The sequence below is a fragment of the Juglans regia genome, chromosome 15 (genome assembly GCF_001411555.2).
Source record: "Juglans regia cultivar Chandler chromosome 15, Walnut 2.0, whole genome shotgun sequence".
Lineage (NCBI taxonomy): Eukaryota > Viridiplantae > Streptophyta > Magnoliopsida > Fagales > Juglandaceae > Juglans > Juglans regia.
The window spans coordinates 19,599,452-19,616,737 of NC_049915.1; the positions used below are offsets into that span (position 1 = coordinate 19,599,452).

General features: G+C 36.2%; 3 protein-coding genes and 1 long non-coding RNA gene across 6 annotated transcripts; 3 read left to right on the forward strand and 1 right to left on the reverse strand.

Annotated features, from left to right (window-relative positions):
• The first annotated feature begins 2,031 nt into the window (after positions 1-2,031).
• Positions 2,032-6,233, forward strand: LOC109000872. 3 transcript variants are annotated; one of them, XM_018977902.2, is made up of 9 exons: positions 2,032-2,435; positions 3,624-3,707; positions 3,853-3,887; positions 4,023-4,134; positions 4,242-4,330; positions 4,786-4,882; positions 4,998-5,131; positions 5,223-5,271; positions 5,474-6,233. In XM_018977902.2, exons 1-9 carry the CDS (start codon positions 2,238-2,240, stop codon positions 5,549-5,551), a joined length of 876 nt encoding a protein of 291 aa, XP_018833447.1. In that variant the 5' UTR covers positions 2,032-2,237; the 3' UTR covers positions 5,552-6,233. The 3 variants fall into 3 exon arrangements, with proteins under 3 accessions (XP_018833447.1, XP_018833456.1, XP_035541835.1); XM_018977911.2 differs by having other exon boundaries at positions 2,034-2,435; positions 4,786-4,897; positions 4,998-5,105; positions 5,474-5,708; XM_035685942.1 differs by having other exon boundaries at positions 2,039-2,435; positions 4,786-4,897; positions 5,474-6,228.
• Positions 6,234-8,062: 1,829 nt separating this feature from the next.
• On the reverse strand, positions 8,063-12,604 carry LOC109000864 (glycerophosphodiester phosphodiesterase GDPDL7). The gene is made up of 10 exons (XM_018977882.2): positions 12,468-12,604; positions 12,008-12,119; positions 11,482-11,778; positions 10,928-11,037; positions 10,355-10,856; positions 10,127-10,168; positions 9,726-10,007; positions 9,489-9,622; positions 8,847-9,330; positions 8,063-8,668 (listed from the first exon to the last, which is right to left on the reverse strand). The coding sequence occupies exons 1-10, from the start codon at positions 12,471-12,473 to the stop codon at positions 8,367-8,369; spliced, it is 2,271 nt and encodes a 756-aa protein (XP_018833427.1). The 5' UTR covers positions 12,474-12,604; the 3' UTR covers positions 8,063-8,366.
• Positions 11,446-12,074, forward strand: LOC118344717. The gene is made up of 3 exons (XR_004798462.1): positions 11,446-11,557; positions 11,654-11,794; positions 11,991-12,074. It is a non-coding gene; the product is annotated as an uncharacterized LOC118344717 (long non-coding RNA).
• A 1,178-nt stretch (positions 12,605-13,782) lies between the features above and the next one.
• LOC109000890 (VAMP-like protein YKT61) lies at positions 13,783-17,095 on the forward strand. Its single transcript, XM_018977931.2, has 6 exons — positions 13,783-14,142; positions 14,733-14,830; positions 15,300-15,404; positions 15,644-15,709; positions 16,261-16,347; positions 16,804-17,095. Exons 1-6 carry the CDS (start codon positions 13,950-13,952, stop codon positions 16,852-16,854), a joined length of 600 nt encoding a protein of 199 aa, XP_018833476.1. The 5' UTR covers positions 13,783-13,949; the 3' UTR covers positions 16,855-17,095.
• Positions 17,096-17,286: the final 191 nt, after the last annotated feature.

The following is a 17,286-nucleotide window of genomic DNA, read 5'->3' on the forward strand; positions in this document are numbered from 1 at the left end:
GACGGGATTCAGTAGGCCTCCGTTTGGGCATTAACATTTGGACTCATCAAATTAGTGTTTTCTTCAAAATTTGATGAATTTATGTTTGAAGTTACTGCATTAGATTCAATATATATTAAAATCTTTAACTTTGAGCTACAGTACATTTAGAGCATTATCATTGATTTCATCAAAAGTTTAGCTAAATGTAAAATATGATAAATTTTATCAAAATAAAGCTGTAGTGGATTAGCTAAAAGGATAAGTTGGAAGTTTTGAGTTACAATAAATAAATGAGTTTCTTGAAAATTTGAAGGGTTACTGTTAACCAAGCAAATCTTTCTTTATTAACGTTTAATCTCGAACGAAAGTTTAATCTATATGAATATTCTTCAATTTCGTGCATGCAGTATCTCATAATAGTGTAGAAATGTGTGATTTTGTTCAGTATCCCAAAAACAAAGACCATCTTGTAATAATAATGTAAGAATCAAATTAAATTATTAATTAACATATGATTAGTATAATTGTAAAATATGAAAAAAAATTAAAAAAATTATTATTAAAAAATAATATTATATTATTATTTTGATGAATTCAATGGCTAATCCAATGTGATGTTATGACTAGGAAAGTTTTGGATTTATGAAAAATATGTGCTTTTCATCAAATTTTAGAGATGGCTTTGATGAAGCCAATGCTAATGCTCTTAAGTTTATCTCTAAATTTGAAGACTAACTGTTCATACTCTATAACTATTATTTTATTTACTTAAATTATTGTTTCTCAATTTTGAGCCACAATATATTTAAGTTGGGAAATAATAATTTAAATATCAAATTAAATTATTAATTAACATATAGTTAGTGTAATTGTAAAATATGAAAAAAATAAATTAAAAATATTATTATTAAAAAATAATATTATATTATTAATTTGACTAATCCAATGTGGGTTTATGGTTGGAAAATTTTTAAATTTATGAAAAACATGTACTTTTCATCAAATTTTAGAGATAAATTTGATGAAATCAATGTCAATGCTCAAATTACTAAACTCATCTCAACTCAAAACTTCTTTACACGTTGGACTCATAAATTTTTTCAACTCAACACCTCTTTACACTTGGGACCTACAATTTTTTTCAATTTCACATTAATACATCTAAACTTATCTTAATATCCAAGCACATCTAAACTCATATTAGGTGAGTCCTACAAAATTCACTCCATCATCTTAACTCACCACTATTTATAAAGAACTTAACTCTTCTCAACTCAGCTCAACATCCAAATAGGGTCTTAGAGTATCTTAGATGATCTGTGAATAGTATTGAAATAATAGTAAATAATTTGTAAATAGTAGTGAAGTAGTCTAAATATTTAAAAATAGTTGTGTTTCCAAACATAATTAACTCTAGCATATGATCGGTAAACCCATACAAGCATTGAAGCAAATTCATCTGCTGTACTAGCTTTTTATCATATTTCTTTGGCAACCAAAACTCCATAACTAGATTTATTTTGCCAGTTTAGGTTGGTCAGTTCAAATGTCACTGTAATCTCTGTACCCAAAAAAAAAAAAAAAAGTAATAATCAAAAAGAAAAATTCTTCTACGACTAATACAATCAAACCTGGTAATAATGAAAACTTTGTCTTGTATCTGTTTGTCTGAAGAAAAATTGAGTTCTCATTGTTATCGTTGACTATGATATCATGCCATTCCACAAAAATGATTTATCTCCTTCATGTCTCAAAATTTTAAAAAGAAAAAAATATAATGGAATCAAATATGATTATGAAATGAATTTTACGGTATTTTCAAATATCAAGATTTTCCCGAATTTTTATTTAAGTTTAAAAATTTTAAATAAAAGAGAGAATATATAAAATAACTCTTAAATATGAAATTGTTGAACAAGTTTTTAATGCTTCCGCAGTGAGTCCCACGCTAATGATGAATACCATGTCTTTTATGCCATCGAAATTCCATGGAACAACGTCGTCACGTACAGCAACGCACGTAACCCAGAAGAATCCATCGAATAATATAAAACAAAAGCAGAAAGCTACTTATCCGGGTGTTTCAGCTTTTTCTGTCCGTTCTCCTCCCTTCGAACTGACATGCACATGCTGCGTTTGCCATATCAAGTTATCAACATAACAAAGACTACGATAGATTCAAATTTGACAACTTCAAGCCAGAAACGTTGAGAGCATAGAAAGCACATAGATTGAGAACTCTGAGCTCCGAAAAAATGGAGAAGCCATCTTGGTTTCGAACCATTTTCGTACAGGCGTCTCTCTGCTTTGCTCTCTATCTTGCTCTGAACTTGGGTCAGCCTCAGAAGCCCATTCAAGGGAATAGGAGTGGAAACAGAGGTCTTGATCTTTACTTCATCAGTGTTAGAGGGGGTTTCAGACCACTTAAGCAACAGACCCATCTTCTGAAACTGGTAAATCTCTCATTTTTCTTCATCCGTTCGTTCTTGAAATATATGTTGAAAGGGTTGAAGAATTTATGATATTATTTGATGGGTCCGGCTTTGTTAAGGGCGTGTTTCACAGCTACGCACTCCCGATGTGCTGCAACCAAAGAGTAAAGTGGGTTAAGGGTTTGATGGGTGCCGATGCCTAAGTCAATAATGATAATAATCTTCTTAGAGTCAGATCATTCGAGAGACTTCATTAGCGTACTTGAATTTTTTAAATAGAGCTTTTAACTTCTTAGAATCATCCGGACTAATTATTTCTCCCATTATTTAAAATTTGAATCCCGGAACATTCGGACTATTTGCTCACTTTGAATGAGTGAATATCCCAACTGTTCCAAGATAAGCAGGCGAGCATATATGTCCTTAACAAACTATCCTTAACAAACTAGCATGAGCTTTGTTGAGTCAGAGGAGTTTGAGTCTTGAGTGAAGTGATTCATCGGGCCACCATGACCCAAGCCCATGATAGCACGCCGCGAGCCCTTATGGTGGTATTAAAGCCCTTCCAAGCTTATTTGGAATGACCTAGTAATCTTATGTTTTATGTTGTTTGTGTTAACAAAGAAAATGAATTTGTTAGTGGTAACCAACCTGACCATATTGGTAGTTAGTGGCAGGCCAATAATTTATTTTAGAGGGGGAAACTTAAGTTATTTAATTTTTTTTTTGTATATAATGCAAAATAAATTATTTTGTATATAATATATATTAATAGGATTAAAAACAAACTGCATATACATAATTGAAGATGTGACAAAAATATCTTATACGCTCACTCAAAGATGCTTAAAGCAGGTCATGCATGGAAGTAACCGACCGCTGAGGGGAAAAATAATGAAAAACCTGACTATATGGGTCTCCTGTTTACTTTGTGAAAGATTTCATTTTGGAAATAATATTGGTTCCAATATATATTCTGGGGGAATGAATTTTGATTATTCACTTTCTGTGTTATTTGCTAGAAGAATTCCCGTTTTCCCTGCTTCTAGGCTCTGATTAGCAGAGGTGTTCACTAGTGCTTTTTCATCGTCTTTTGGCATTCTTTGTTTGCAAAATTAACTTCTTTAGGTTGTGGCTTCCTTCAACATCTCTGAATGCTTTCCAACTTTTCCTTTCTGATGGTGTTTCTTCTTGTCTATGTCTATGAAGATGGACAAAGTGGCAAAGGCTTACAATGTAAGTTTTGTGGTGAACACTAGTGAACTTGGAGAGGATGATCCACTCATGCAGAATGTAAGATCCTTTCATTCTTCATCACCAATAAAAAAAAAATAAAAATGAAGGATATTATGCATATTTTACCCTGGCAGAATTGGTCTAAGTTCATTTTTCTGAATTAATTTGACTACTAACAACAATCCTACTTCAACTTTTTCAGGGTACTGTGTTTTTCTCATCCCTGAAAGTTCCCTGGTATACAATTTGTTTGCAAATCAGTTCTCTGAACTGGACACATTTGCATCACATACTAATGTTTTTATTGCTACATCTGGAATTGCTTTTGGTTCAATCACTTTACTGCAAAATCATGATTATTAGCACTTGTAGGTATACTACTAGAACAACAAAAGGACATGGAGTCTGTTGCTTTCTAGAGCAGATAAAGCTACCTTATGGGAAAACCTTAGACATTGTCGGTGTGGATACTGGTTCATTACAGGTACATGTTTATTGGATTCAAAAAATCGTATATTTGTTGAGTGTTGACTTCTCTGAACTCCTGATGCATCTCTTACTTTTTTTTTTTTTTTTTTTGTAAATTTGAAGGATTTGATGCTTAGGGGATCATCGAGTGAAATTGAGCAGAGTCAGTTACATTGGCTGACAAGGACACTAGAAGTAATCAGTGGTAACTGGTAAAACTCATGTCTGTTGTATAGGCTATTAAGACTCAGTTTGGATACCAAAACCATTTCAAGCCATCTCATCTCATCTCATCATTACAATTTTCATAAACTCTCACATAAAATACAATAAACAATTCAACTTATTTAAATTCCAAAACAATAATAATATTAAAAAAAATATTCTAACAATATTTATTCAACTTTCAACTTTCATTTAAAACAATTTCATCTCATCTCACTATCCAAAACTATCTCATCTCATTTCATCTAAGAGGCCTTATGGTCGTACTTGCAACTTGCAAGATTTTGAATTAAATCCAAAGAGATGAGATGTGATGTGCTTTGAGATATTTGCAAAAGATGGGAAATTATGGTATAAACATTTGAAACCGTACAAATGGGTTCCCCTTTATGTGTTACCACTTTGAATCACGGAACAGATCTTCTGTCCTTTGTGAATCTAGGCGCATTGTTGTTGGATTCCATCAATTGGTTGTTTGTGAAGAGAACAATGAGCAAATGGAGGCAAAGCAACTTTATGAGCTTCTTCATCATACTTTTGTAAGATTTGGAGTTGTAAGTGTTAAATCACTAGCGTTTTGAATTTCTTGATATGTATCAATTCTGTACGTGATAGCATAACTGACTACTAACGGATACGCTAAACCTCTCCCAGAATGCGTACCTAAGCGGACATGATTGCACTAAACATGTTCGTCATGGCAACATTGCTTACATTGGCCGGAATCCGGCCTCGAGAGAGAATGAACCTTATTTGGCAACTGTAAGTGGACAACCAGCCTTGAATGGGTAAATACCTCTCTTTTCTGTTTCAATGTTCTGCATTTTACTCCACATATGCCAACCTTTTCCTGATTTTTTTCTTTTGGGTTCTCCTCAGAGAATTGGTCAATGGCTTTCTTCTTCACAGAGTCAGCGCAATAGAAATTGTGGGTATTAAATCTTTGTGCATTATGAATGCTTCTGCCTTCAAGAAATTTGAGGATGTTTGGATAATCGAAAAGTGTGAATTTAGTCTACTGTGTTTGACATGAACACAGTTGACTAACTCAACAAATCCATCTAAACATCTAGATGTCTGTCTAAAAGCTCTTATCCAAAGCACCAACTGATGCATTTGTTGTGTTGCAGGCAACCTACTTTATTTCCTCAACTGGGGAAATTGTGCACCAAATTTTGCTCCAACACAGGGGTAAGGAGGTGATGTAAAACCCTCATTTTGAGGAGCAAAACTTTACCCTTGTGTGAAGCCCCTCAACTTGAAGCAAGTTTTTCTATGTCAGATACGCCATTCATTCTCAACAAGCCTTCAACCCTAGTTTGTTTTGCAGATGAGATGAGTTAAGGTTAAAGTTAAAAGTTAAATAAAATATTGTTAGAATATATTTTTCTAATATTATTTTTGTTTTGAAATTTGAAAAAACTGAATTGTTTATTTTATTTTGTGTGAGAATTTAGAAAAGTCGTAATGATTAGATGAGAAGAGAGGAATTGTGAAAACAAACGAGACGAATTTGGGTTACGCTCACTTTGATTTTCAACTTGCTATTGGTGTGAATTTGGGTTGGAGATTGTTCTGTTTGATGCTATAAAAAAACTCGGTTGCCCAATCAGTTTTGTCCCCGATGGAACTACAACTTTTCATAATGGTTAATACCAAAATAAACAAAGAAAAATGCCAAGGAAATAGATGAATCTGCTCGAGAAATGCTTAGAAAAATATAAGAGTGAGGTAATAGGCACGGCAGGGGGATCTACAGAATTTAAGATTGAGGTCTATATGAATGAATGGTAGTAAATGATATGTGATTATCAATTTAATGTATACTCTTTCTGTTTTGCATGGATTCAAATTTAAGTTTATAGCATAAGAAAGATGGACACATAAAATGTAGAAAAATGTTAAATGTACTTAAAAAAAATTTACTACTCCACATATCAGTTATTGATATGTTGAAAATCATGAAATTTGAAATTCAATGAACTTCAAAAGAAAATTAATAAAATAAATCTTGTAAGTAAAAATATAAGTACATATAGCACTACTTATTGTTTATAATTTTTCGAGTGAATTTCATAACAAACATATTTTTTCTCGAATATCACCAAACGTTGTTTATTTGTTGAGAGTTTGTTTGAATTATTTCATGTATTTATCTCTCTCGTGACTGTATAATCTAAAAAATAACTCTAAAAAATTAGATTTATTAAAAAATGAAGTTTCACGTACTAATTATATATGTATAAACTAACACTAATATTGAATCAAAAGTTATAAACTCAATATCTATGCAGCCATTAATAAATATTAGAAAAATTCTTGAAAAACTTTTGAGATGAAGTCGTACGGAAACCGAAAGGAAAAGAGCAAGAAGTTCTGAAAACTCACGTGACATGGCACAAAACCATGAGGACGACAAGGTATAGTGCTGTAATATAAATAGTCCTCCATGGAGCTTAGGGTTCACTCTCATTAGTTTAAGAATGAGGCTCTGCTCTCAGAGACGATGGCTGGCGGCGCCCTTTTGAATGGCGGTTTGCCCCTCTCCGCCTCTGGACGCCTGCGGAGCCAATGATTTTCTTAGAGCACTCCCAGGGGCTTATCTATATGATCATGCATGCACACAGACTCTCTCTCTCTCTCTCTCTATCTATCCAGGTACATATATACATATATATATATGAGGCGGTGATGATATTCTCAGCTTCTACTATCAGATACTGGAGAAAGGACAGACCCGTTTCTTGGCGGGGCGACTCCGAGCCTCCTGTGTTAAAGTGACTGCTTTGTCCTTTTTCCGTTGCAGCTCCTTGTTGCAGCCATGGCCGGTGGATTTCCGTTCTCCTTTTGTCTGAGAAAAGGCGAATCTGAGCCTCGATTACTCTCTCTCTCTCTCTCTCTCTCTCTCTGCTCAGCACCTAAACGCAGCCTAGTGTCGAAACGGAGCCTCATATATATATATATATGTATGTATGTATGTATGAGATCCACTCGTCATCCCTAAAACACGAGGCGGTGATGATATCCACAGCGTGAACTACCAGACACTGGATAAAGGGCAGACCCGTTTCTTGGCAGGGCGACTCCGAGTCTCCTATGTTAAAGTGACTGCTTTGTCCTTTTTCGTTGGCAGCTCCTTGTTGTAGCCATGGCCGGTGGATTTCCTTTCTCCTTTTGTCTGAGAAAAGGCGAATCTGAGCCTCGATTACTCTCTCTCTATGCTCTTTTTCGCAGCCATGGCCGGTGGGAGCTCAAAGATCTTCCAAATGTTTACTCAAATATATGACACTTGTCACTTGGTACATATACAATATCTTCTAAAAATGAGGCTCTGCGCTTAGAGAAAGAGGGGATCAGTAATCTCTGTTTTCCCCCTTTTTCTCTGAATGCTTGCGAGCCGATGATTCTCCATCATTCTTCGGTCGAGATTCTCATCAACATAATCTTTGTCGTTGTCGTCATCATCTTCTTGTTCTTCTGTAAAAGTGAATACAATTGAGGTTGTGATGATTTATTGAGTCTATTCAGAGAATGAGAAGAACGGCCGTTTCTTGGCGGGGAGACTCGGCTCAGTAGCTCTCTCTGTGCGTTAAATGACTGCTGACTTTTTCCACGGGCAACTCTGGTCTCTGTCGCAGCCATGGCTGGTAACTTTTTCCTCGTTTCTGAATACCCTAATCTGAGTCGCCCCCCCCCCCCAATCTCTCAATTAATTTTCCAGTTTCAGTTATGATCTCTAGGCGACCAAATTTTTTTTGAGTGCTTACAGAACAAAGAAAGTTTAGATTTTTGGTAAAAAGTTGTAAAATTTTCAAATCAGGTATGTGTGCCTCTCTCTATATATATGCCAAATGTCTAACATGTATGCACACTCATTAGTCGCTACATGCACTAATTATAACAATCCACTCAAATCAATCTCTTATATGGTACGAGCTAATTGTCAATGTGTACTATATCAAAGGAAGTAAGAGAGTGAAAGTCTCAGGCAGGCACAAGCCACCTCACAATTGATCCATCGTCTCAGTATCCTATGGAGAATATTAAAGCAAGCACAATGATTGACAGCATAGAAAGGCCAACGCTCGCAACATTTTCCAACGCACTTGAACGAGGTGCCTCAGCTCCAGTAACTGTTGAAGGAGCAGCAGCAGTGATGTTGGCCACAGGTGGAAGTGGAGGGTCAACAACGTCTGAAACCTGGAGGGGTGGAAGAGGTGTTTCTGCTGGTGGCTGTGCGTCACGAGGAACCAAGGAAAGTAGAGAACCTGCTTGTGCTGGTAGGATGTTGTATTCTGGTTTATCTGTATTTGTACATGGGCTTTCTGCAGTACCCAAAAAAGAGCAATGTGTGAAGCATTTCATTGTATAGACCCTATTTTTCCAATTGAATGTATAGACCCTATTTTTCCAATTGAAAACTATGAATCATTCATTTGATTAGCATCATTTCGTCAAATGGCCAACAGAACTTGAGCAAGGTAGGAACTTTTTAACACTTACTCATGTATTTACTAGCAGTTCCCGGGTACTCAGTTATGATCCCATCAACTCCGGCTCCTCCAACAAAAGTAGCAATCTCCACAATAGGGTCCGAGAAGTAGTCAAATGGGAGTGTGATGTACTCATTCCTCAGGACATAGGCATAGACTGAGATATTTGCTTTCTGAAACTCCCCAACAACATTGGTCAAAGCTGTGGTGAAGTACTCATTAATCTGAATGATGGATGACCTTGAAATGGCAACTGCATCAGCAAACTTCTTGATTTCCTGCACTGGCTGTTTGGGTGCATCACCGATTTTGTCTTCGATTGACAACACTCTCTTATAGGTTGGCACATTCATGAACTTGGACAGCACTGAAGTGTCATCGGATTGGATCAATACTTGTTGAGTGGATTGCTTGTCGAAGGTGGCATTGCTCAAGGCAGTGGTAACGGCACCTACAATGTCAAGCCCCTTCTTTGATGCTAGGTAGGCAGCATTCTGAGAAAGAAATGTGGGCATCAATTTTTGGAAATATAAATTGGAAAACCTTGGATCTATGACATGATCGAGAATAGTGTCGATGTGGGTTTAATTTGATTTGATTTGACATGGTGAACAATAACGTTTTATAGAAAGACACCAGATATTAAACTTACCTGAATGTTGATCAGAACTCCAGAAACTGCCATTGTTTTTGCCAAATCCAGAAATTCAGGAAGGCTCGTAAATTTACCCGCATTCTTGTACGCTGGGTTTCTTTGGAAGTCCTGGTAAACACTAGCGATTTGAGCTGGAATATGAAAGTTTCAGGCATAAGTAAGGATTAGAAGCTTAGGAAACCTGCATGGGTGCAGTGAATGGAAGAAGAGAGAAGATCTTTTTAAGAAATTTACGCTTCAAGGTTTGGATCTCGCTCCATGTTAGGTCAAAAGAAAAGACTCCAGCCTTCGGTTGGATTTCTGGGACAGTAGTAGACCTAGACATGAAAGTAGTCATAGCAGTAGTATCTCCCACGAGGTCAGCTGTATCCAAGCAAAAGGCCACTCCGTCCTTTGACATTTGAACCGAACAGTCTATTATGTCTGCCCCGTCATCTACTGCTTGCTGATAAGCAAGATCGGTGCTGCCAGGATAGATTCCACTTGCTCCATTTCTAGTGATGATCAAAGCTTTTCCTGAAAATGCACCAACTTTTCGTTAGCAAATGACTCTTTCTTTATCTTCTGGACCATATCTAAGAAAATTTTAAGGTTGTAATATGTGCTCTGGGAAAGATTTGAGACTGGTATCATACCCTTGATGGGCTTGCTCGCATTCTTCTTATTTGCAAAGCATCCTGCGCCAAGAAGCCAAGAGCATTGGCAGGGTCAGACCATAACTCAAGAACCATTGGAATGCTGAGCTAAATGTTTGGGTTCCCATATAGTAAGTATATTTTCAATTAACGGGATTGTTATACAACTCATGAAATGAAACGTTAAGGGGAAGCATAGATTAAGGCTTGGCAGTTCGGGTATCTCACCAATGGCTTCTGATGCTGTAGGGGGGAAATCTGTAAGCACCCCATCAACAGAAAACTCAGAATTATCAACAAACTGAATGTATTCATTTGTCGGATCATAACTATAGTTATAGCTTGCAACAAGATCATTTGCAAAACCAGACGCATATACTTCTAATCCTTTTTTGTGAGCATCAGATACAAGCGTAGTAGGAGCTCCTAAATACTTGTTCGCCTGTACTGGCCATATGTATTCTTTGGGAACAAGGATTCCAGATGCAAATGACTTGATCGAGGCAAGATCCTGCAGCAGTAAACTGTACTTTTTATTGGATGTGGGTTCAATCTCATCTGCACCAAGGAACTGGAAGACGAGCTTTGTCTTGGCTTTGTTCACTTCGCCAGCCATGCTCTTCAAGAAACCAATCTCAGGAGATGAAAGGTAGTTGATACCCATAAGTCTCATTGCCTTTTGAACATATGATGCCGCGCTGTGGTTGTGTTGTGTATTGAATGAATCATACTGCATACCAAAGCCATCTTAGAAAATAATGAATGAATGATGGTCTAGATTGAGTTTAGACGGAGAGAGACCTGAACATTCAACCAAAATTGGGCTGGTTTAATTCCCGTTACATCATCAACAGCGGAAATAGGTGATTGTGAATCAAACAAACTTGGTCGAGAGAGTATGCCCTGAGTCACTGTTAAGAAGATCATCGCAAAACAAATAGGTTAACTTACTATACATTAACTTGTTTCCTGCTACAAGTTCTTAAAATATCTGCATACATGGCTATCACGGCAACTTGATTCATCATGTTAGGTATTATTATGTATTATATCTGTATTAGTTCTTCACACTCCAGAAAACTGCCATCAATTATCTCGTTGTGTTTCTTCATAACATGAATATCGTGCGAATTGTTCCTAGCATATACGTTTCTTTTTTTTGTTTCAAAAACTTCTTGTTGTTAATTGCCATCTTGCTGGCAAGCTATTAAATAAATGTTTAAAAGAACATAAACACTAAATGTTAATTGGGTCCTCCATATCAGTAGGTTGTTCAAAAGAAATTGCAAAGAATTCTAAATGCTATTCCTACTATACCAAAGAAATAGGAGAAAGAAAAGTTGTTTGAGACTGACATGATACATTGTTGAGCAGCTGATCGATTGTATAATCCACAGCAAACCATCCGTGCACTTGCTTTCCATTTACATCGTAGGTCTTCTGTCCCTTCGGGTATACCATTGCTATATTGGTTGAATTATCGAGCCTGATATCCGAGAGGCATATACCAATGCCATCTTTTGTTAGTTGTAGATTGCAGAACAACACCGTATCCGGCAGACTCAAAGTCTGTGCCATTTGATTTGCAAATGAGCTTGACTCCGGAAACAGTCCTGAGAACCCACCTCTGGCTATCACAAGGGGCCGTTCACCTGCGGCAAGTACAATGTATGGCGTCTCAAAATCTATTGTTAGAAATAATTATAACATGATTTTCTCCATAATTTCTTTTTAGTTTAGTCTGGCCTGTGTCCCTCTGGCCACCTACGAGGGTGGGGGAGACTAGTTGAGACTCTCCCTCCTCAAGAAACCAGATATTGGAACTTAGTACATTGATCTAATGCCTGTTTAATTGATAAAACAGAAGGACTGGATTATTACCGTTTAGAGTTAGCCATTTCTGTGATGGAGCTTCTGCCAACTTTTGCCCTGAAGTTGAATGGATCAGCACAGAAATGAAAAGTAAGATCCTGATCATCTTCTTCTGATGAGCCTGTAATGGATTAAAAGGTTACTTGGTCAATGAACAACATGAAACAGAAGGACATGCAAAGAAAAGGAACATTACAATGACTTGCACTACTCAAATTTCAATTACTTTTTTTTGATGTTGGGGAGGGGGTAGAGCATTTGGCATACTTTCACATCTCTCAGTTTGGAAGAGTAAATCTGTGAGTTAGAACTGAAGGGCATGAATGTAGTAGCCATAATAACATGTAACTTCCTTGCATATTAATGCAGACAGTTTTTCTTTTCCATGTTTATTAGCTTGTATTTAGGAACATAATGGCATGGAAATCTTGAAACTCCCGGTCTGTAATGAAAATCAGGTACAACTTACTTGCATCTTGTAGGTTATGATCAGGACATAAGCATTCCCCTGTCAAGTTCCTGGGAAAAAAACTCTTATGGAATGTGATCGAAAAGTGGAGGTGATGAACAAGACTGGAATTTGATTTACTCCCAAAATGGTGTTTTTTTTTCTTTTTTCCTCCCTCTTTTCTGGTGACTCCCACACACATTTCTCGCATTAATAACTGGCCAGGATTCATTCACTCTAATTATAGTTCCTTGTTTCTAGTGACAAGGCAAGTTGTGTTGTCTTCTTTTCCGCGGGAAAGCAGACAGCTCAGAGCCTAAAATGGCTTAAATAATTTTCTGAAACCAAACCCCTTCCCCGAACACATGACCAACGACGTCTGGTTTGATGGTCTTTTGACGAGGTTGTCTCAAGGTCACATTCCAAAGACCAAAAGCAAAAAATAATGCTAATATATAAAGGAGCGTCTCAATTCATCTCGTAAATGCATGCAGAAAAATGAAGAATAGAAATAGAATACGCGTGAAACCATGCATGCATCTCCCCATGCAAGATGGTGTAATCAAAACCTCCATGTAGCCAACGAATCCGGCTGCCTCCAAATTAATAAACTTGATGCAACAGTACTACTACTTCCAAAATCAATGAGCAATTAACTGTCATAAAGATCGAAACTTTCTTCTAAAGACACAGAAAACGGTAAGAGAGACAACCTTGGTCCTCCCTTTTGTTGAAGAAAACTCTTACAGACACTTTAAAGCAGTCAATTACAATACATCATTATCATTTGTAAGTTTCAATCATAGTATAAAGATTAATTTTGGAAATAATATTCTTTATTCAATCCCTCTAATAGGGGTCTTTAGTGCTTGTTTACGTACTGAAACAATTTCATCTCATTTTATTTTATTATTAAAAATTTTTAAAATTTTCACACGAAATATAATAAATAATTCAATTTTTTTAAATCCTAAAATAATAATAATATTTTATTCAACTTATCTAAAATCATCTCAACTCATCTCATCATACTATTTAAACGAGCCATCAATCCTATCTTGTATAAGTCTAGTGCATTTCTTCTAAAAAAAAAAAATTAATCATTAAAATAATAATTTTTATGTAAATACTAAATTTTCTATTTTTTTAAAAATCAATGTGGATGTGTTAAGAAATTTATAAAAGGTAATGAAACCTAAAGGCTAAATGCAAATGGGACATGTAAAATTAACGATCCTTTTATATAAGAAAATTTAGAAGTGACGTGGAGGGAGGAATTTCCGAAAATACCCACGCCACAGGCACAATTACGAACGTCGGCTAAAAAAATCCGCGTACGGAGCAAGTTGTAGGATAAAGTAAAGTTCGTAAACCGCATCAGATCCCAACCTTATTCCCGGGACCGAATCACTCCTCCTCGCTTTCTTCCCACGACGGAATCAAAGTGCGCGAGAGAGAGCTGCAGAGATTTGACTGGAGATTGTGTGTGTGAGAGATAGAGAGATGAAGATCACGGCGCTCTTGGTGTTGAAGTGCAACCCGGAAGGGTCCGATCCGGTCATACTTGTGAACGCCACGGACGTCAGCCACTTCGGCTACTTCCAGAGGTCCAGCGTCAAGGAGTTCATCCTTTTCGTCGCTCGCACTGTAGCCAAGCGGACCCCTCCCTCCCAGCGCCAATCCGTCCAGCACGAAGGTTTCACGATCTCTCCTTCATATCTTCCTTCTTTGATTTTCTCTTTTTGCTTTTTTTTTTTCATGAATTAATTCGTTCTAGAGTTTAATAAATTCTATAGCGTGAAGGTCCTGATTTTTTTTCTTTTGGTTTTTTTAGAGGTGAATTTTGGTTGGTTTGTGTGGAAACTGATTAGGTTTTGGTGATTTTTAAGGAATTTATTTTGGTTGCCGAGTGGTTTTTTCGGAATTCTAAATTTATTTCATCTTTGATTCATGAGCTTGAATTAGGTAATTTATGTGTGAATAAAGATGGAGGTTTCTTGAATTCTATCGGCATTGGTCGGATTGTATGGAAATTTATTACATATTTTTATGAATTTCTACCAGCTGTGTCTGAATGGTGGTGATGGAATGTATTTTTTTAGGAATTCCCATGGTTATTTAGATCGTACTCGAATGGTGGAATTGTATGTGTTTTCGGCTTTATGGAATTTTATTAGTTTCGCATTCTAGTTTTCTGAGCATTCCCAATTATCAAAAAAAGTTTTCTGAGCATTCCTTCTGGTTTTGTAAATACGATTTGCCTTTTTTTTTTCTTCCCCAATACAGAGTACAAGGTCCATTCTTACAACAGAAATGGCCTTTGCGCATTGGGCTTCATGGATGATCACTACCCAGTTCGAAGTGCCTTTTCTCTACTCAACCAGGTATACTCAATATAATCATTATTCATCTGTATATGCATTTCTTTTCCGGGAGCTAGAATTTTGGCATCAGTATGTTAGATAATTGATCAACCTACCAAAAAAAAAATTGATTAACCCACCAGATTTTTGCTTTCTTCCATGTAATCATATCATTATGCTTTAAGGTTTTCAAGGTTGAAGGGCGGGGATTTAAAGGTGATCAGGGAAATGAAAAGATCTACTTGGATAATTATTCTTTTTGCTGCCATTGATTTCATTATGCCCACACTTCATAGCTATAGCTGTGCTGAAGTGCCTGTTTTTGGCGTGAAGGTGGGTGTGTAGGTGGGTGTCTGTTGGGAGGGGGGAGCCTGTGTGCTTGATATTATAGTTCCCGAGGTTCCTGTAAATTCATGTTCTAGGATTGTTGAGATAGATGCTTTATATATGCTTGCAATAAGGTATAGCTGATGATTGCGTTGCTTTCCAGGTGATAGATGAGTACCAGAAAAACTTTGGTGACTCATGGAAGACTGCACAAACAGATAATACCCAACCCTGGCCCTATCTGAGTGAAGCTTTGATAAAATTTCAGGTACTTATAGATTCAATCTTCATCATTTTCTAAGATTGTGTCATAGCCTCATAGGTGTCAAATTGATTGATGGCGTTTTATTTATCAAATAGTACTATCAACTGGGTTTTTCCTTTCTTCTATTTTTTTTCAATGTTTGAAGCTTCAAACATTAAAAATTTATATTTCTGTTTCTTAATAGTATTTTATTTAGTGATAACTGAATAATTTTCTCTTTCTTTTCTTCTTTAACTCTTCAGGACCCTGCAGAGGCTGATAAGTTGTTGAGAATTCAGAGGGAGTTGGATGAAACTAAAATTATACTCGTAAGTGTTGAGTTATTGCTATGATAGTTTGTTTAAAGTTGGACTATGACTGATTGAGCTGTGTTCCTTCAATTTTCTTGATTGTGGATTCTAGAGATTCTTTTTTAGTTTTTTTTTTTTCCATTCTTTTTGTTTTTTTTTTATACGATTCTTTTTTAGTTGGATATCTGCTTTTTCCTTAATTAAGCAATCATCCATGTTAGATCTTCAGTTGCTTCATAATTCTCAGATCAGTTGTGCATGATGTTTGGCAGATTGTTTTTGGTTTAACATTCAAGCTTGGCTTTGATACAAAATTTCTTCCCTTTTCTATATTAGAAGGTAAAAAAAGAGTTTTAGGAAGTATTAAAGACAAATTACAAGAAAATATGTGTTTTTTTTGGAATACTATTAATGAAGAATATGTTGGAGAATTTTTGGGTGGGGGAGAAGGGGGAGGGAGGCTCAATATTTCTTAGAAAAAGGGGTTTAGTCTTGCAAGGTTTCTTACGTTTTGTTTCTACTTTTTTTGCCTCTCTCTTACTCATGAGCGTGTCTTTTGTTGGATACAGCATAAGACTATTGACAGTGTACTTGCACGAGGTGAGAAATTGGACAGCTTAGTTGAGAAGAGTTCAGATCTCAGTGCAGCATCTCAGGTTGGTTAAGAAAATTTATGTATCAGCAATATGCATTTGCCACTATACTCATCCATAGAGCTCACACAGTATACTGCATGAGCTTATTAGTTTAACGCAATTATGTTTTTGGCTCATACCTCTAGTCATCTGTTGTTTGTACACATTTTTAGAGTTGGAATTTGCTGTATTTTTCACCTTCATTGGACCCATTTGTTGTCAACATTTAGTCTTGAGATGAACAATTTGCCTTTTTGAGACCAGAACACTGTAGCGACAATATTGAAAATTGAGCTTGAAGCTTTTGTTTTAAGGTTGAAGAAGTGTCATGAAATCAATTCAATTATGGTCATTCTACTTACTTTCCTGAACTGATTTAACAGTCTACATTGAAACTCATATATCCTTTTGAAATGAAACATGGACCTAAACTTGTTGCTAATTTAAGAATCTGCTTCTTGGTGATGGTGGAAACAGATGTTTTACAAACAAGCAAAAAAGACAAATCAGTGTTGTAGCATACTGTGAACTTCGTCATCAGGCGGCTCTCCTGTAATTGCATTCACATTTTCAAAGGTCGAAGCTGATGTATGACAAATCGTGATTGTACACTGTCTATATCGTTTATCAATTGTTTGCTTTGCAAAATTCTGTGGCATTTCCCCATATATTCTAGACCAAAGAAAGGAAACTGTGTATCAGCAGGAGATCCTTCTATTATAGTATTTATGTGCTTGACAAGCTCAATTTAGATGGTGTGTTGTGAGTTTTCCATTGTTATTAGTATAAATATATATATATATATATATATATATATTCCATGGAAAGTCTTTCCATTAACAAGTGCATCTGAAACCCAAAACTCGTTCGGCTTCTGAAGTGACTCAATTGGAAATTGCACACCCCCTTTTAGATAAAGCACCCGAATGCTTATTCCTCTTGAATTCTCTTCTATAAAGT